The sequence below is a fragment of the Scatophagus argus genome, chromosome 13 (genome assembly GCF_020382885.2).
Source record: "Scatophagus argus isolate fScaArg1 chromosome 13, fScaArg1.pri, whole genome shotgun sequence".
Classification (NCBI taxonomy): domain Eukaryota; kingdom Metazoa; phylum Chordata; class Actinopteri; family Scatophagidae; genus Scatophagus; species Scatophagus argus.
The window spans coordinates 20,880,783-20,901,041 of record NC_058505.1 but is presented as its reverse complement, the minus strand read 5'-3'; the positions used below and the strand labels follow the sequence as shown (position 1 = coordinate 20,901,041).

Sequence of the window (20,259 nt, the reverse complement as noted above, 5' to 3'; positions counted from 1 at the left end):
CCACAACAGCACAAAGGTTAAAAGAAAATCTAACTGGAGCTGAGAAACATCAATAATAGAGTGAAATACACTAAATGTTTATTTTCACTTAACAGTCATGAATAAAGGGAGCCCAGATGGAAAGTGGATGAGAAACAAACACTGACCTGTAATTATTTGGAAGAAAGCCAGAGTGAGTGAGCACACCTGCGGTCTGCAGAGTAAAAGAGAGAGAGGTCAAAAGGAAGGCAGAGAGGAAGAGAGAGAGAGAGAGAGAGAGAGACAGACAGACAGACAGACAGACAGACAGAGAGTGCAAAGATAACAGCAGAGTGGAGAGAGAGGAAGAGGAGGAGCAACAGAGAGTTAAGAGAAACACAGAGAAGCAGAGAGCTGCATACACATCAGCAAGTAACTGTAAGAAGGCAAGGGAAAGAGAAGACACAATAAGGAACAGAAACACAGAAACAGGGGTGAAGAGAAAAGAAAACAAGAAACTAAAGCAAGAGAAGACTTAAAGAATACACTGAAAGGCTGAGGGAGTTGTTCTCAGCTGGGAATCCATCCAGCAGACTGCAGAGACTTCAGTCTGTGTCCAAGAAAACATACAAAACCAGTGTGACTGGAAGTGTACTGGGAGGACAGACTGGTTACTACCCACAGGGAGCAGACTTCCAAGCATCATGGCTGACAATGTGAATGAGGAGTCAGATTATAAGGAGTCGGGGAAAGATGAGCTGGACTGGGGCTACGAGGAAGGTAAACAGGTCTTTATCAGTATGTGGAGGGATGCTGGAAATATGTGATGTTAGCTGAGGGTCCAGGTGTGTTTTAAATGTGTTTGAATCCAAAATTTTATGCACTCTGTGTAGTCTTTGGTTGATGGGCCAGCTGTTTCTTAGTGTAGTCCATTCTGGATTTGTGTTAATGCACAATAGACATGCATAGTTCATTTATTTGTTCGAACAATTATCTCTTATCTTTTGCTTGGCCTCTCCTGCAGATTATTCTAATACATCTAGCTTTTTATTCACGAAAACAGTTAATGTGCTGTTTCATAGTATTTAAAGTTAGGAGGGTGTCCCTTGTCCCTCTGCTGTATAGGAATAGATGTGCTTTATATCAAAGAGATGATGAAATATAGGATGTCATATGCTGTTGAGTACCTCAACATTATGTGGAGAGCATACAGTGCAAAACACAAAATGAATGATACCATATCTGGTTTCTTCCCATTTTGAATTTTTCCATTTTGATTTTTCCTTAAAGCAGTACCTTGGGCTCTTCCAATACCAGTATCAGGAGTGCTTCTAGTACAGCCTAAAATGCTGGATTGAGTATTGTTTTGATGTTGTGAGTCTATGCACTGATCCAGTAACACATAATTTATTTGCCAGAAATGGGACCCTGTGACTTTCCGCAGCGTCCCATACACCTGTACTCTGGTAGCAGATTGTTTCTCAGAATCAGCTGATATAAAGTTCAGGTATCAAAACACGAAATGAAACTGGAACATAGAAACACACGTAGCAGTCCTTGGTCAACTTGGTTTCTGTGAAATTTCTGTGAACTTTCTAATCAGAGAGGAACACAGCCTAAACTTGAATATATTCAATATCCATTTCTGATATTTTTTATGGACTGTCCATGACTTTCATTGACACATGGAATATAGAGAAGGATAAGAATATTAAACTTACTGTCATGAAGTGATGATGTAATGAGCTCATGTAGTTTGTGCTGTTTCACTCTGTCTTTCTTCTATTGCTGCCTTTACTGAGCCTCGAGGAAGCACTGTGATACTGAACTGTAAAATTCTTACTGTAAGTATACTGAATGGTAGATACATATGTTAGACACTAACATATGGCTTACAAATCTGTGTCCTTTGGAAACCTTTTGTCTGGAAAGTGATGTTTTCTGAAGTAAAGGAAATTATAACTGGATGTCCCATTTACACATTTGAACTTTTTAAAACATTTTAACTGGTTTCTCTTTACACACTCCATCATCCAGAGAACCATTTTGTTTTAAAGACCTTCTAGAGGACACTTGTGGTAGGAATGAACTCTAATGGAAGCATGCAGCAGGAATTAAGTCATGGTAAAAACTCTACACAGCAGTAGAATATTAATGATCACATACAACTAAAGTCCCGTGAGAGGTCACAGCTCCCCTAAGAGAGGACAGTCCCCTAAATTTGCCTTGACTTCAAGTGAATCAGATACATGACCTACTGTCTGACCTACATGAAAAGACAGATGCTGGACCAAGGAATGCAGAAAAAATTCATTTTAGTTTAGTGCCCAACAAGTCAAGCTGTTATGAACAAAAACATTAATAAATAATAAAAGGAGTTTATAAATGCTGGCGTTGTTATGTATGAGGTAAAATCTCTAGTATACACTACTGAGCAACAAACAGGACTGAGGTAACAAGGCAAATCTGTCAGACAGCTGCATGGGTTTGAGCTGACAAAGTGTAAAGCAATGTCACAAATCAGTGTAATCAGTTATCATTGCAGTTATTCACAACTTTCTTCAGCCTGTCTGAGATTTCATTTCATTTCATTAAATTCATTGTAAGTTCTTACTTCATTGATTGCATCGCTACCATTTTACGAACATTAACAAAATAAAATGTAATGGATTACTTTTCACTATGGATTACTTCCCACAATTAACATGAAGTCAACATGAGACAGGAATATCATTGGCACAATACAGTTACGGTAGTTTAGAAAATAAGGCTTCGTTCATAATGCTTTTATTAGCCGAGCCACAGTCCAGCCTATCAGATGTGGTTGTCTGTGATTGACTGGCTGACTACATCAGTGATGAAGTTACACACTTGGTCCAGCTGGCCAAAAGTATTAGTGTTTCCCCACTGGCTAATGTGCTTTCAAAACGAATTCATGCCAGCTGTTCTCAATTATGTCACTGCGGTGACAGAGCTATTGGAATATTTTACTATCTATTGAACCTGTACAGCTCCACACAACTCTAAGCACAGGTCTCAAAAACACTCACAGGCTTTTATGAACAGGCGAAGTTTAGGTACACAGGTGTGCAGTCTGGTAAAGCAAACACATCCAAAGGAACAGGCAAAGGCATGGTCAAATGGGCAGATCAAAACACAAGAAGAAATGCTGTAAAGAACGACACTAGGGTACATTAACAACTGGCAACTCAATACACAGCAACCACAGCTATATCTACACTGACAAAAACCAGGCACAGGTGAAAACAATTAGGTCACTGTAAAGACTCAAAGTGGTGGGGAAAAAAGGAACAAAGACAGGAAGTGAAGAATATAGATAGAATGGGTGTACCAAATATACCAATACCAAAATAAAACGAGAAACACCAAACACACTAAACAGTCTAACTAGGAGAAGTGTCAGATTCTCAATGTTAACATATAATGTGAATTACCACTAACATGCTAGTTGAAATCAGCAACGTGATCAGAATCAGAAATTCCTTTATTTGTCACAATAATGTTATCTTAACAGATTCAATTCAATTCAATTTTATTTAAAGTGCCAATTCATAACAGAGTTATCCCAAGACACTGAACAGGTGTTTAAACAACTCATTCCAAAAAAAAAAAGAAGATAATCAGAAAGAAACAGGTCTCAGGGCAAAACCCCACACTGAGTAAACATTTGGCGACAGTGGTGAGGAAAAACTTTCTTTTAACAGGCAGAAACCTCGAGCAGAACCAGACTCAGTGTAGACGGCCTTCTGCTCAGGGCCATTCACGAGTCCACTCTGGAGTTAATGTCAGTCAAATAACACACGCATGTCTTATACTGAATACTGATACTAAATATCAGTGTAAACAACAAATATGGCTATTGTTAGTAGTCACAGTTGTCAAGCTACTATGTTAATATTGGGAAACTTTAGATGCACTTTCTCTTCCTTTTTTGTACAACTGGCTCCAGTGATATGGAGCCAAATCAGGGCCAAAAATGAAAAAAAAAATATCTGAACCCAAAAAATTTGAAACTAAAAGAAACAACACTTGAATGCAACTGCAACTGCAACTGAAGAAAATAAGACCTGCAATATCGTGAATTATAAAAGTAAAAATTGAAAATAGATAACTCATTAAATAGAATTTCAGAACTGAACAAAAATTATATTTAAAATGAAAAAAACTAGTTAAACTAGTGAGTACAATGTTGTATTTTTCAGTTCAAAGTTCAAAATCAAAATTTCAACTTTCAATTTCAAATCTTCTTTTTTTTAATCAATGAAACTTTTGGCCCTGATTTGGCTCCATATTAAGAATATATTCACTTAGCCTTGTTTTGCACAGTGAATGTACAGGCAGAATGCAAGCAGGTAGGCAGGTACATAGAGTAGGTCCAATCATTTCATACAAGCAGAATGAAATGATTGGCTTTGTTTTGTACAGTCCTGTAACAGTCCCAGATGCCAGACTTCTTTCATAGAATTTGATTTATTGATCGCTGTTGGGATGTTAAGAGATTTTCAAAAATAGCAAAAAGAAACTATCAAATAACCTATTAAAACTAGCTTTAAATCATGCTTTTCTGTGATGTAGACAGTTACGTTATAAAAACATTGTGACAAATAAATTAACTAAGTACAATCAGTAAATCAACTTGATTATTAGTTGGTATCTCACAGATTATATAGCAATGCGATGTAGCTCTCATACCACAAGTTATTTCCATAGCCCTACCAGCCCTGTTACAGCCCTGTTATTTGTATTGTAGCGGCAAGTGAAACCCTGACAGCCTTTAGTAAACCGTTGTCAGGGCTTTGGTTGCTGAGGAAGGAGAGAATGTGACGGGTCCTCTCACCCTCATTGCTATGGAGTAAGCAGTCAGCCAGTGTGGAGTGCCTGTCTCTGTAGCTGCTGTAGAACGGCATACTGTGAGGAGCTGAGTTCATTTTCTTGGAGGGACATGGGTTCACTGGGCTTTCCAGAACATGATACTCACCAAATGTGTTTGTTTCCTACCTCTGAAAGCACACTGGGCTCTGCACATCTTACAATGCTTTCATTGTGCTGGCATAGTGATTGTGGTCAGCAGAGAGCTGAAGTGAATCTAGCCCATGTGTGTTGCCTACCTCTTGGTGTCATTTGGTATCAGTTTCTCTACTCTTAGCTTTACTTTCTGCCAATGCAAGAGAAAGGAAGTTGACAATAACAGTCTTGTAAACTAAACTTAAACAGTTTTTATTCCACATCTTTTGCTCTGTACATTATCTCAGTCTTTTTTTTTTTGGTTACAATTACACATACTTACGCAATCATTTTTCAAATTTTCGGTCTGCATTACTCTGACAGTCTGACCCTCTTTTTGAAACCACAAACTGCATAAGCACTTTAAACTCTCCCTTCCCCCTTCTGTCTCTCTCCTGTTTGTAGCTAATCTCTCACTGTCACATTCACATTGTGACAAGAGATCCTGATCACAAACTGGTCACTGAGGGACAGCAGAGTGGGGATGAATGAACTGGTATTGGGAAGAGAAGGCTAAGCGGGTGGAAGGGGGGGCAACAGGCTACCAGTCTAGACTTTAGTGAGACAAATGATTTGTGTTTCTAAAATGTCTCTTGCACAATACACCACACACACACACACACACACACACACACACACACACGAACAGAGGAACTGACCTGAATTTAAATTATTATTTATTTGAAAGGTTGATGAAAGTAGCATGGGAATGAAGAATGAGGTTGAGGGTGACACATGGACTGCTTGAGAAAAAAACTGTTCTTATAAAACAACCTCTTACTAACTCGTGAGCTTTCAATCTCATGTCACTTCATCATGTCAAACTTACTTTTCCTTTGCCAGGGTCAATGAATGAATGTTCATGCTCACTATCACTTCAAAGGCAACATAAAATAGTAGAAGTCAGAACAGATACTTAACAGAGAGTCTTCAAGCAATAATGTGACTTTTATAAAATGTATTAATTTGCTGCCTTATTACTACTTCAATCCATGCATGTTCAGTACCTTTAGCTCTGTGATACCCTTGGAGCCAGGTGGAAATAGTTAGCCTAAATCTGTTAGCGACTACACAACTATCTTACTGAATTTGGACAATGTAGTTTATGTAGGTATTTAACTGACATGTTGAAATAAAGAAAATGTGATGGTCACATTGTGGTTTAACCAGTAGAAACCACTGGTTAGAAAGGAACACCTGGGCCTGGTGACCATATGCAGCTACTCTGAAGTCCTGCACACGTAGTAGTGGTTTTTCATATTTTTCTAACTCTTGTTTGTAGTGTTGTTCATTTTAGCTAAGTCAAAACCTACTAAACACTTCCACTGAAGAGCGCTATAAATAATGTTATACTAAACCCATGCAAATCTTATTACAGTAATTCAAATGGTCTCCTATTATAAAGTTTTCATTTAATGCCAGTTTACAGGTGTGGCAAACAAAATTGTCTATATATGTGTTGTTCTCCATGGAGGTGGTCAGATGTTTGACATTGCTCACCACCACAACAGAATCTAGTACAGTGGAAGTTTGATTTTCTGTTGTTTTATGTAAATGAAAAAATGGTGGTTGAATAAAACAAGACGCCTGAACCTATCATTTTGAACTCTGTGGGCATCTTTCCACGTTTTCTTATATTTCACAAATCAAACAAGTGGATCCATCAAGAAAGCCAAATTAATCCAAAATGAAAATAACCATTAGTTCCCTCTAAATTTCAGTCAACTTCAAAATAATTAAAAAAATAAAAACTAATAATTTTCCAACTACAATGTCTGCTGGCATATTGCTCCAAGGTGTCACTGTGATTATTAACAACAAATATTTTCTTATGAAAATGTGCCCCTTTGCTTGCATTTTGCTCACTGTTTCGCAGTTACTCTAAACTTGTGTTGAATCATTTTGGTTAAAAGTGGGGACTTTTATAAGGCAACGCTCAACAATCAGCATGTGAACACTTATTGTCCAGCTGCTAAATAACATGTACACATAAATTGTGTTTTGTGCATTTGATTGTTTTCATTTGTAGGTGTAGAATGGGGACTCCATTTCCCAGCAGCCAATGGCGAGTACCAGTCTCCTATTAATTTAAACTCCAGGGAGGCTCAATATGACCCGTCCCTCCTGGATGTTGGCTTGTCACCAAACTATGTGGTGTGTCGAGACTGTGAGGTCATTAATGATGGACACACTGTCCGTATCATTCTCAAGTCCAAATCAGGTGAGTCCGAGCAGACATGGATGTATCAGTACTCACCAACAAGTGATAACATAAGTAAGTAGCCCATTGCAAATGACCACATTTTTATTCCATTTTGTTCTAACTTCTGCTTCCTGTTTGTGCTTACCCACAATGCCACGGGTTTCCTGTGTTGCCAGTGGTTACCGGAGGTCCGCTGCCTAGTGATCACGAGTATGAGCTTCATGAGGTTCGATTCCACTGGGGTAAAGAGAACCAGAGAGGATCAGAGCACACTGTCAACTTCAAGGCTTTCCCTATGGAGGTGGTGCAGTCACACACACACACACACACACACACACACACACACACACACACAAGGCCATGACCATGGAGTGGGGTAGACTTTCAGAGCAGACTAACAGACTAAAGAAACACAGTGTTCATATGTTTAGACTTCTGGCACTGACCAGTTTGTTGAATCCTTCATGATAAAACCTGTTTTATCTTGTCTAACTTCTAACTTCTAAGTGAAACTTTTGACATCTGAAGCTGAAGTCACGAAGAAGCTGAAAAATATTATTTCACAGGTTGAAATCATTGACCTGAAAGAAGCATATTAATATATATAATATATAATATAATATTATTGCATATTAATTATGCAAAGTTAGATTAGAATTTGGCAAAAAAATATTGGACATTTTGATTTTCTGTTCAAGGTTGAGCAAGAGGTAAGCTTAACACAAGAGTTAACACCAGCATTTATGCTAAGCTAGGCTAATTGCTCCCTGCCTTGAGCCCTAGACTTAAAACACACTCTTTCTCAGAGGTTAAGTGAATGTGCATTTCTCAAAATGTTGAGAATTTTTTCCTCAAAGGTCAGAATTTTCAAACCAAGTGCCATCTCTCAGACTGCATGTTCTGACACAACTATCTGACATTTAGTTAAAATTAAAGGTCAAATATGAAACCTTAGAAATGCCATAACTGCTACAGGAGATGATACTTAATGCATCTTTTTATTGCTTCGTTCTTGCATCATTCATGGGGCCAATGTGTGAAAGTACTACTTAAATAGTTTTTAGCAACTTTAATAACTTAGCTTAACATGTTGACCAATGCACAATTTTAGAGCCAGCCTTTAAAAGAATCAATAGCACAATCAAAGAACAGGATAAATTACTCAGCTTGCTCAGTTTAGTGAGCATGTTATGATAGGAGCCTTCCGAAGTCTAATGTAAGTAATATTAGAAAGCTTGCTAAAAACTGTTTTAGAACTTTTTTTTTTGGTCTTTCTAGAAGATGTAACAAAATATTTGTAACCCTTAAAAATGATATCCTCAGCAGAGATCACTTGGAGCTTAGTGCCGCAAAACGTGCTGAGTCATTGTCGGCTTTCGTCTTTCCAAGGGATTTGTTGACCAAGCTAAAGAACATTGCCGGCCTTATCCTTTAAAACTGGAACAAAAAAGAGAGCTGTCTCCTCTAAAACTACTGATGACAAGGTTAACTCAAAGACCACTGACATTTGATAATATTTTAATTTGATTTATATTTCCATCATTTCTATACTGCAGTGAGATAAGTACCATATTATCAGTCTTATGTACACAACTGTACTCTATGTCTGTCTGCGTAGACAGTAGAAATTTTACATTCCTTTCCCCTTACACAAGTCAGCTTAAGAGCCCATACAGAAAGCCCTCAGTCACCTCCAGCTGATAGTTTCTCACTCACTTACTTAACTCTGTTCCCTACACCTGTTTACAACAATGGCCTCTCAATTGCTTTGTTCTGTTGTCTCTGTCTGTCTGTAGCTCCATCTGATTCACTGGAACAGTACTCTGTTTAACACTTTGGAGGATGCTCTTGGGAAGAAGAATGGAGTTCTCATCATCGCTCTTTTTGTGCAGGTAAACATCCACATCAGGAACCAGTAGGCTGATCATATGTGCTTCTAGGACTGAAGGAACCTTCTCATAGTTTCATAGGTCTGCAAACCCCCCTTTTTCATTGTTTTCATGCTGTATGGACTTTGAACAATCATAGCTCCAAGAACTCAGTATAGTTAAACTTTTTTTAGCTCCTAATTTCGGTACTCTAGCAGCACAAGAAGAATCCTGAGAGATATATGTGTACATTGATTGGATAAACACACGAGCCAGTGCACAAAGTCAAGCACCATTTTTAAAAACCTGTGTGAAAGGTTACCCATGTAAACAACTACTGGTGACAGTAGCCTTAAAAAAAGGTACAAAAGACAAACAGTTAAGCTAGGCAGCCACACACCTTCACAACAAACAGATCATGTGCCTCAGTCAGTAATATTGTGGCTAACCAACAAATAACATTAAGCTAACTAGCATGCTGCCATCACTGGCATTTTAGGAATTGAACTGACTTTCGACAAACATCATTGGCTTTGTTTTATTCAATTTTACTTTGTATTATATTGAAATAATGTTAGTTGAGGAAGGCCTAGTACCTGTTTACCTGTTTAATACCTGGTCCTGCAGGACCTTTGCACAGCATATAAAAACAAACAAACATAGAAACACACACACACACACACACACACACACACACACACACACACACACTGTTTGCCTTTTTCTCCTGGCCCTAATTTTTTAAAATATTGACTTATTCAGCACACTAGCAGCACTTACAATTCCAGGAAGGAAAAGTTAGTGCTGTTTTTCTAAATGAGTGAACAGATTCATTCCAGATTAGCTTGAGCCAGCCTGTGCAATAGTACAAGTATGACATAAGTTGGAAAACACCTGCGGAGGCATTCCTAAGAAATAGCTTTTTTAGAGAGGTTTGAAGGAAACATGCCCACTGAAAAAACACCAGCTGACCGACTCCTTCCGATTTCACCCGAAACAGTCCTGGCCTCCTAAGCCCTCAGTATTAACACAGTCACCCTCACACATCCTGTTTTTGACTGCTCCTGGAGTTTGTACTTCCTGTTTGCTTCATGCAGGGATATGGAAGATATAAACTAAGATTTTCTTAGCAAGGAAACATCGCTGTCATTAAAACAATCACCGATAACATTTTCCTTGTAAGATGCATTGATAAGTCCTATGGCCACTAACTGACTGCCCACTGAAAACCACAATGTGTTGTGTTTTTATCAGGTTGGTAAAGAGCATCTGGGTCTGAAGGCCATCACTGAAGTTCTACAGGACCTGCAGTACAAGGTAAGAATAAGACAGAGAAAATCAGACAGATTAGGTGGTAGTTCATTACATCAAATGAGGATGACATGATGACAATAATAATTATTACTGTTAACTATTGTTTTGTTTTCATTAGGGGAAGAGCAAGATAATCCCCTGCTTCAACCCTAACACTCTGTTACCTGGTGAGCAGAAAAGAACATGATTTCTAATTTATAATGAATATCTGTAAAGCCTTGTGAAAATGAATCTCTAGATTTATTTAGTTTTAGGTTATACTGCCAAGGTTGAATCAAGATGGCAGCATGTTCAGTCGCTGTCATCCAAATCTGAATCCTTAATCTGAACTAATGAATCCTAATCCTTTCGAGTCCCGTACTGAACCTTTTCAGTTAGTTTGCTTAGTGAAGAATTAAGAAATTTCTTATTTACAAAATTTGTCCTGTTATCATCACATTGGAGATAACTATGCTGCAAGTGTGCAAGGCTTTCACCACATAATTTGTCACTGCCCTGTAATTTCTCATTACCTGATGGCAAAATTGCTGTTGCACTGCATCAGATGACAGAGCTGCAAGCGGGATACAGTTTAACTCTGGTGGTAGAATGAGGGCCTGGAGGGGTGCAGACATCCATGCTGAGTATGCACGTACACCCTCTAAAAACAAAGTTTAATTCACGCGAGCTCTGGAGAACAAAAATATTTTATTAATTTGGCAGCAGGTGCACAATAGACCCTATGAGTGAAACCGGCAGGCACATACGCAGGCATTTGAAGGGACAGTGGCTCAAAGGTGCATTTATTTTTGGATCTTTATGTATTTTGTGGTGTCTTATGATTATTATTGAATGGAGCACCTGCTTTACACACATCTTTCAATTTTTGATTTTATCAGGTTGCTTTCATGTTTCTTTAAGTATTCGAATACATGAGATGTTAAATCTGCCCTCAGATCCTTTACTGAGAGACTACTGGGTGTATGAAGGATCTCTTACCACTCCACCTTGTAGTGAAAATGTGACCTGGATTCTCTACCGCTACCCTCTCACCATCTCGCAGTTACAGGTAAAACTTAAATATTAAAAAGACTGCAGTCTTTTAAAGGGTAACTTCACCTATAGTGGCTGGACCCTGTTCTTTCATTCCTACCTAATCAATATATCAACTACCCCACGCAGTGTGAATAGCGGCACAGAGAATTATCACCAAACTCAGCCCTTAACCCCTGTTCAGCACCAAACAGCCACAGGTTAACGAGCAGCAGGTGGTGTTCATCTGGATTTGTGTTCGCTAAAATATTACCATATCAACTTTATGGATCATAAATGCTAATTGCTAATTATAGCAACAGTAACAAGGTTAATCAAATTATTATTTTTCACACCTGCAGTCATCTGACAAATTAAACTGGAAAATGCAGTATATGGCTGTCAACATCTACGATGTCCTCATTTCTTCTCCGTTCTCTCTTTGTCTAAACCCCATCCAAGATATACATACAATCAATGCTGTGCACTTTCGTACCACAAAGGACCACTGACCTGAGGCTCCATGGCATTCACCACAGTACAGGAAGCCTTTACACCCACTGCAAATCGATGTGTCTGTCACATTGCCTTTAATAGTTACTTAAACTTTAATTCAGCCTTTGTCTGACTCATGGCTGTCTTTAAGCAGGCTGTTGTGGTAAACCCCTGACATTTATTTCAGTCTGTCATCACTGCTGCCCTCTGGCTTGCCGACCCTTTGAAATGCTAACAGAGAGAATGACTTCTGGCTCCTGCCTCAGGCTATGTCTATTTTAATGTGGCTGACTTCATACCATCCCACAGTATGTTTTTACAGGGACGATGCACATTAATCCCAACCAAACGTCATGGCAGTTTTTGAAATAGTGATGAAATTTAATCTATTGGATACATGTACATGGGCATGAATTGTGCTCTTCTTTTGTGATGTTAAAAATAAAATTTGTGCCCATGTACATGAATTCTAAAGATTAATGTCGGTAGTATTTTACAAACTGATTTTGTGTTACCATACAAACAAAAAACAAACTCTATTCCCAACTTTAACCAAAGTGAATCCTACTGATTTTGTGACAAATTAAAAATGTCTCTTCCTAACCATAACCAAAGTATTTTGGTTGTCTGAAACTAAACACAGATGGGATGTGAACCCTGGATGTTGGTGTGGCAGTCCTGGACTTTTTATGTATGATATAAAAGCTAAAATCTGAGAGGCATTCAAAGTGGGATGTCATCACTTATGTCTTAATATATTTGATGTTCCTGTCCAAGGTTAATCCTTAGCTGCAACATCAAGATCAAGTAGCTTTTTCTACTAAAAACAGAAACAGACATCACTGATATCATCATTGTCTGATGGGCTATATCCATCCATCCATTTTCTATACCGCTTATCCGTCAGGGTCGCGGGGGAGCTGGAGCCTATCCCAGCTGACTACGGGCGAGAGGCGGGGTTCACCCTGGACTGGTCGCCAGTCAATCGCAGGGCCAACACACAAAGACAGACAACCACACACTCTCACACTCACACCTAGAGGCAAGTTAGAGTAGCCAGTTAACCTAATGTGCATGTTTTTGGTATTGTGGGAGGAAGCCGAAGTACCCGGAGAAAACTGATGGGCTATATTTCTACACAAAATAAGTGAACTTATAATAGGTTTTCTGTGGGTCCTGAAAAAGTCTAACATCTAAAATCCAATACACAAAAAAATTAAATGAAAGAATTGTTTAAGTCAAAGGAAGTAAAACACATTCACAAGAACAAACCAAAAATTAGAGAAAAGTCTTAAAAATATGTGTTTTGTATTTCCTATCACATTAAGAGCTATCTGTGGGCTACAGCAGATTAAATTTGTCTACATTTTTTTTGTCAATTTTGTCAAATTGGAACTTTTAAAAGTTTGCTACCGTAAATTAGCTATGAGCAGTTCCTGTTTGTAGTGTACCAATGTACTGATTTCATTCTGAAGGAAACTTTTAAAAGCTGTGATTTTCTTGTCTTTTATCCTATAGTTTGTGAGTGGATTCACATACTTTTATTTTCAACGAACATCCAAGGCAATAATCAGGAAGTGCTTGTTACACTGATTCAGAAAATATGTGTGTCATGCCTGTATGCTCAGGAAATGCCCAGTTAACTGTCTCTATGAGCTGTGTGGAACAGCTGCTGCTGTAATTACTGACTGTGAATCAGCAAGTCAAACACTGATGACTAACTCCCTGACTGTCTCTTTCACCTCACACAGGATCTTGACTTATCATATCTCAAACTGCATATCTCACACTCTAGATTAGTGATATTCTAATCACACAATGATTAGCTTCTTTAACTTCTTGAAAAACAGTATATAGGCCAAAGTATCCAGACGCACCTTTTTATGGGGCTGCTTTTCTGGGGTTGGGTTGGGCCCCTGAGGGGAAATCTTAATGCTTTAGCATACCAAGACATTTTGGACAATGCTATGCTTCCAACTTTATGGGAAGACCCTTTTTTTAAAAAAAAAATTCTGTTCCAACATGACTGTACCCCAGTGCACAAAGCAAAGTCCATGAAGACATGGTTGGATGACTGGCCCACACAGAGCCCTGACCTCAACCCCATCCAACACCTTTGGGATGAACTAGAAGAGAGATTGCGAGCCAGTCGATCCACAAATGCTCTACTGCATGAATGGACAAGAATTTGCACAGAAACAGTCTTCCCAGAAGAGTGGAAGCTGTTATAACTGCAAGAGGGGGACAGACTCCATATTAACGTCTATGTAATTAGAATGTGGTGTAAGGGCCAGGTGTAACGATACTTTTGTCTACATAGTGTAAGTATAGTTGGAATGTGAATCCTAAAAAAATGTAGTTATAACACCAGACATTCAGTATTATACTGCATTGTACTGCATTTATTACCTTATTTGACTTGAGAATGAGTAGTGTAGGAGCCTATTTTCTGTATCATGTTTGATCTGTTTTCCCATGAATGAACACAATCCACAGCACAAGTTCTTCAAAACAGGTCCTGCTTCTCTCGAACACACGCCTCAAACATCCGGCCATTATTGACTGGAGGAAGACCTGCTGTGAACTGTTCATATCCACATGAAAAGTGTGTGTGTGTGTGTGTGTTTGTCATTCAACAGTTGCTATGCCTACACATTTTGCTCTTTGACAGTGGGCTATAAATCTTTCTTCTGTATGCCAATAGCACGACAACAAAGAAAGTGTTGTCAGTTGTCATGTTTGTTTTGGTCGATGTAATCAGCCACTATGCAGTGCATGTATGTGAGCATGATAGTATCTGTAGTGGCCGCATTTACACATGAACAGGATGTCAGTTTTAAGATCCTTTCTGTCACTATTCTGATTTTAACATTTTGGTGTGAGTGAGAAAATAACTAGAGACGTTGTTTCTTGAAGAAAAAGCTCATACTGGAAATATGGGCTGTTTGTTCACCCATCTGTTATGCTTTATTTAGGCAAATGTTGTGTTTATTAAGAACTCACTGACTCAGTAGCTAAGAACACTCTTTCATCAGTGATGTATTCACTGGCTTTCCACAGCCAACCTGTCAGCCGTCTTCAGGTGATCACATTTCGTTCCCACACTATCATTATATCATTACAGGGTCTTTCTCTGTCATTAGGGAATTAGGGACACCACATGGGTCCCACTCTTCTAATCTCGCCCCGGCCAGGTTTCTTTTACTCAGTACTGAAAGATTTATGGCCTGAGTGTAGAGCAAATATTTGAAGTCATATGCAGGATTTGAGTTATTCTGGATATCAATAGAAACTGTTATGAAACTAAAATCTGTCCTCTTGTGTCTGTGCAGATTGAAGAGTTCCGGAGGCTGCGCTCCCACGTCAAAGGGGCGGAGCTGCTAGAAGGGAATGATGGGTTGTTGGGGGACAACTTTCGTCCCACTCAGCCACTCAGTGACCGGACAGTTCGTGCCGCCTTCCAGTGACTCTCACTGTCCACCGCCAACTCAGAAAAACTAGGGGACCTTCGGATACAAATTTGGAAGGTAACGGTGTTACAGTGAGTTCTGACCGCCCTGTTCTGACATACTGTAGCTGTGGTAGCTGCATTGAGATAACGAACATCTCAAGGGTAAAATAAGAACACCACTGTTCTCTGTATTTTTAGTTAGTTCAGCACATTTCCTCACAAGGAATGGACTTTTAATGGAAGTAGGCACACTGTCCCTGAGGTATGTGGGTCTTCTGAAACCACAATGTAATGGATCAAGCCCTGGAAGAACTAACCCAGTTCAATTACTAATCTGGGACTAGCCTATATACAATATGTAGAGTATGGAGGAAGGCCAGATTTAGCTCAGCAGCACTGCAGCAGGAGGACAACAGGAGCTCAGAGGGAATGAGGAGGATAAAAATGACTTTGATACTGAAGGTTCTTGTTTTGAACTAAAGAGAACACAAAGTTTTGTGGCTATTTAATTTTAATTTGAAAGTGTCAATTTCTACCTCCAAGATGTACAAAAACAGATTATGAGGGGTCTGCAAATAAGTTCTTTGGTAATATTCACCTTCTCATAGTTAGTCTGACACAATGTAATGTCAGGGAAGGAACACAGCCTGTAACATGTAGCAAGATTTCGAATTTGACCTTGGTAGCATCAGTAAACATTTATCTCACATTATATGCTTTATTTGTGTCACTCGAGGGATGTTTAATGTGCGGTAAGCAGCAGTTGACTTCAATAAATCATTTTCCATGTTCAGTTTCAAAAGGTACTCCAGTGATTTAGAGTGGCCAACATCAAATCAGCAGAAGAGGAGAAAGCCCTGACTTATTTTTCTTTTTGGATTTAGTTAGATCTTTCCCGACTTCACAGTTTGTAACACAGATTTCCTGTTTAAAAAAATCAACAGACACTAAAGACAGCATCAGGGAGTTTTTTTTATTTTTATTTTTTTTACAGCCAAAGAGGCTCATCCATTCATTCATTCACACTCATTGCAAACTTTACAGTGTAAACCATAGACAACAAATCTTGCAAGTGGGTGTTGTCATGCAGTCCCTGTATTTTAGGAGTCATGATCACACAATGACTAACGCAGTTGGATTACTTGTGTTTCACATAATACAGATATATTTTGCAGTGCCAACACCTAACAGTGAACTCTGCTCTGAATGTCTGTGTGAACAGTGCAAAAGTAATTTCACAGAGCGCCATTCATCAGGGTTCTTCATTAAGAGCAGGCTGATATAAGTTCTATAACCCTGAGATACCACTGTTTGCCAGTGAAAACCTCAACTGACTTCACTGTAGTTCACATCCAAGGGGCAGACGGGCGCGAAGAATAGGAAGCTTACATGGAAGTGGGAAAACAGAGTGTGTGAGTGTGTGTGTCAGTGTGTGTGTGGGGGTGGGGAGGTGAGAAAAGGGCGAAAGGGAGAAAGGACTATTGTTTACTGTGGAAATGGATACTGATGTGGTCCCACCAGTACAAACTATCGCCAGTCGATAAGAGCAAATACTGTGGAACTAAAGATCCTGCTAACATGCTAATATGCTAACATGCTCACAGCTATGTTTACCATGTTAACTATCTTTATTGTGTTAGCTTGCCAACATCTGCCAGTTAGCAATAAACAATAAATAGTACACATAATAAATAGTTTATAGAGCCAAAGTTAGGTCAGCCATTGATTTGTGAACTACCATTTAAAGCCTTAAGTCTGGCATTATGACCTATGCATAGACCCCTTTTTTTAAATTTTTTTTTTTTTGCTTTTTTTTGGGTGGGTGGGCCAGTAGTGACAATATTTTGACAAGAGGGTGGAGCTGCCAAGGGTACACAGTACTACACTTCTATCCTGACTGGATCTGAATGACAACCTGAGGACATTCCGTGTGTCAATCCAAGGTGGACACACCCTAAAGAGTACCCTACCCTACCCTAATCATCTTAGACCACAAACCACAAACTTGGATTCACTTTTGAGACCAGGAAGCTGCATCAACTTATTATACTGTATCCACTGTCACATCCAATGACAGCTGAAACCGTGTAAAAATACCTCATGTCAAAACAATAGTTACATACATAATAAGCCATTACCTGTGAGTTGGAAAAAGTAATTTTGTATCTACCAGATCCAGTTTAATATGGCACTGCAGATGTAAATATCATCAACTTTTTACAGAACACCCAGCCACCTTTCTCCACAGTAGATTTAACTGTTTTTCCTGTATGGAAGAAATGCAAAAGTTGTAAAACTGCTAATTTAAAGTCACATACAGAGCACAAAAACATAGGAGCAATAAAAATTCAACCTCTCACTGTCGGAAGTTTTACTCGGGATGTCTGGTTCTCTTTTAATCTCATCCATGTTTCTCTTTCTTTACAGGAGAAAGCAAAAAGGTGTAAACACAAGAATGGAAGTAGAGGGAGGAATGGAGGGAGAATTGATGTGGTTGTAGATCAGCTGCACCCTGAAGGTGGACAAACAAACTATTGATCTCACACCCTTGCTGCGTGCTTTTCTGTGTGTGTGTGTGTGTGTGTGTGTGTGTGTGTAGATGTAACCTCTCACTCCCTCTGTATATGAGTGTAACATCCTCCCTGTGCCTGTAAGCATACAGTAGAAATATGAGTATTATTGTGCTAATGTGTGTGCGTTTAGAAGATAAGAAGATTTACAAGTAACCCATCTCTGCTGTCAAAACAAGAGGAAACACGAGCCACAGATGTACCTGTACACACACACACACACACACACACACACACACACACACAGCTTCCAACACTCAACAGACGCACATATGCTTCACACCAATAATGTGCAAACACCTGAGGCTGAGCGTTCTGTCTTATTGACTTAAAGTGCTGCAGGAGACCTGCTGGACAAGTTTAACACACAGTTCACAAACTAAACTCCTAACTTCATATTTTGTTTTCACTCAGTTGAAAATGAAGTGAAATGAAAATAACTTCACATAAGCAGAAGAAGACAAGCCATCTTTTCTGGTCAGCCCTCATTTAACCGTGTAACACCAAGTAACGTTCACTTTTTAAGCTCTTTTGTCAAGAGATGCTTTAGAATCTGTCATATACCGAAAATACTGTCATCAAATCAAGTCAGTGAAATTTTAGTCCAGTTTCTTGTTGAGTGCTGTTATCAGCTCCAACCACAAACTGACAAACTGTAAAATTCTAGTGGTTTGCTCACATCACAAGTGGCTTTCCCCTGCATATCTCCTGCTAGCTTAGGTCTCACTGAACTGTGGCAGATTTTTGTTTTTAATGGTGCACCTAAACTTTCATCACTGCAAAGAATCACTGTGTTTGATGATTTAAATCATAAGCTAGCTCTACTTGACAAAACTTTCCCAACCAGAGTGTGGTGGTTGGCCAAAAAGGTTAATTAAAAGTTCCACTCTGCCACTGCAGTAATGGCGATGGAATTCGAGAGTGCAGCCAAAGAAACTAAAAAACTTCCTTGAGTGCAGCATATATTCTCTGTTTGCTCTGTAATGGCTAGCTTTATGTCAGACTGTTTAGGTTATATTCTGGTGTTGAAGCGTGAACACTTTGGCTGAACCACATCTACATCCTACCATTCACTCAGAACAGATTTGGTCAAATGAATTCTGGGTAGTGACTTCTGGGAAATTCTCCAGCGTATCTTCCTGCTTTAGACAGTCAGATATGAAATTAAAAGAAATGTTACGCTGCACCAGCACATGACCATCCAAAGCCTTGTGAATTTCAGTCCAACTGCAGTCAAACTGGGTGAAAACACAGAGTAACACAACAGTTTACATGTTTTAATATCGCTGTCTGTCTTTATAGTGGCTTGATTTCAATTCACCTCCAGATTCTCCATCAATCAGTCTTTTTTTTTTCTTTTTTAAATAAAAATCTTCAAGTTTAAATGACATCATCAGAACATGTAGACTGTTAGCAGTTTTAACCCTCATTAACGTCATTGGAACATGACTCTCATCAGTCCCCTTCATATTATTTTAGGAAGCATTGCTTTTACATGTTTTTTTAAACATATTTACAGCTGACATTAAAATCTATATCTGTACATGGTAACTGGATAACACAAAAGGCATATTCACGCCAGGTGTAAATGCATTCAGACTTCTTTGGGATCAGAATGAGATCAGATCAGCCAGACCACATCGAATTATAACATTTGTACTGTGTGTACACATTCTTGAGAAAAAAACATTTCAGAGCAAGTTGAAAAGTCAACTAAGTCTGCCTCTTCCTGGAAATGTAAAGTTCACAAACTAGCAAGACTTTCCTCACAAAAAAGGATGTGTATGTGTGTGTGTGTAGTCTTCGAAGGTACTGTCTGACAAAATGAGCTGAAATAAACTGTGATAACTGATGACTGTTACTGTATAGCAACAATAAACTACACCGACTTACCTAAAACACTGGATTGAAAGTGTGATTAATTAATGGATTCCTTCAACTCTTAAGTGTTAACTGTGTAGGTGATATATTGAGAAATATGAATAATAACAACAACTCAATAAATGTGGACACGACATGTTCATTCATTACCACAAGTTTATCTTGGCTCAATCCCACATACAAAAGTGTGAATTCATTTCTTTCTTAATTGATCTGAGTAATATTCTTAAAATCTATAGTGATCTGCTGTTTTTTACCCTTTTCAAGAAATGAAATTGTCTGTGAACAGTTTATATGTATATATATATATATATATATATATATATATATATATATATATATATATATATATATATATATATATATATATATATATTTAAGATAAGATAAGATGAACTTTATTGATCCTGCACTGGGGAAATTCACTTGTCGTGGCAGCTCACAAGAACAAAAGAAGAGTGCAAAAAGCAAAAAAAGTAAATA

General features: G+C 38.6%; 1 protein-coding gene across 2 annotated transcripts; it reads left to right on the top strand.

Annotated features, from left to right (window-relative positions):
- The first annotated feature begins 272 nt into the window (after positions 1-272).
- Positions 273-19,794, top strand: ca8 (carbonic anhydrase VIII). 2 transcript variants are annotated; one of them, XR_006845010.1, is made up of 9 exons: positions 275-738; positions 7,013-7,204; positions 7,363-7,487; positions 8,983-9,078; positions 10,309-10,371; positions 10,487-10,535; positions 11,304-11,416; positions 15,207-15,401; positions 17,753-19,794. XR_006845010.1 is itself a non-coding variant. In XM_046407769.1 (8 exons), exons 1-8 carry the CDS (start codon positions 663-665, stop codon positions 15,339-15,341), a joined length of 849 nt encoding a protein of 282 aa, XP_046263725.1. In that variant the 5' UTR covers positions 273-662; the 3' UTR covers positions 15,342-15,402. The 2 variants fall into 2 exon arrangements, 1 of the variants encoding a protein (XP_046263725.1); XM_046407769.1 differs by lacking the exon at positions 17,753-19,794 and having other exon boundaries at positions 273-738; positions 15,207-15,402.
- The last annotated feature ends 465 nt before the right edge of the window (positions 19,795-20,259 follow it).

Bases quoted from the DNA above. Each gene is read 5' to 3' on its own strand.
- ca8 (XM_046407769.1), top strand. From the start codon at position 663: ATGGCTGACAATGTGAATGAGGAGTCAGATTATAAGGAGTCGGGGAAA. The intron at 739-7,012 runs GTAAACAGGTCT...TTTCATTTGTAG, and splicing joins GGACTGGGGCTACGAGGAAG to GTGTAGAATGGGGACTCCAT. The intron at 7,205-7,362 runs GTGAGTCCGAGC...CTGTGTTGCCAG, and splicing joins CATTCTCAAGTCCAAATCAG to TGGTTACCGGAGGTCCGCTG.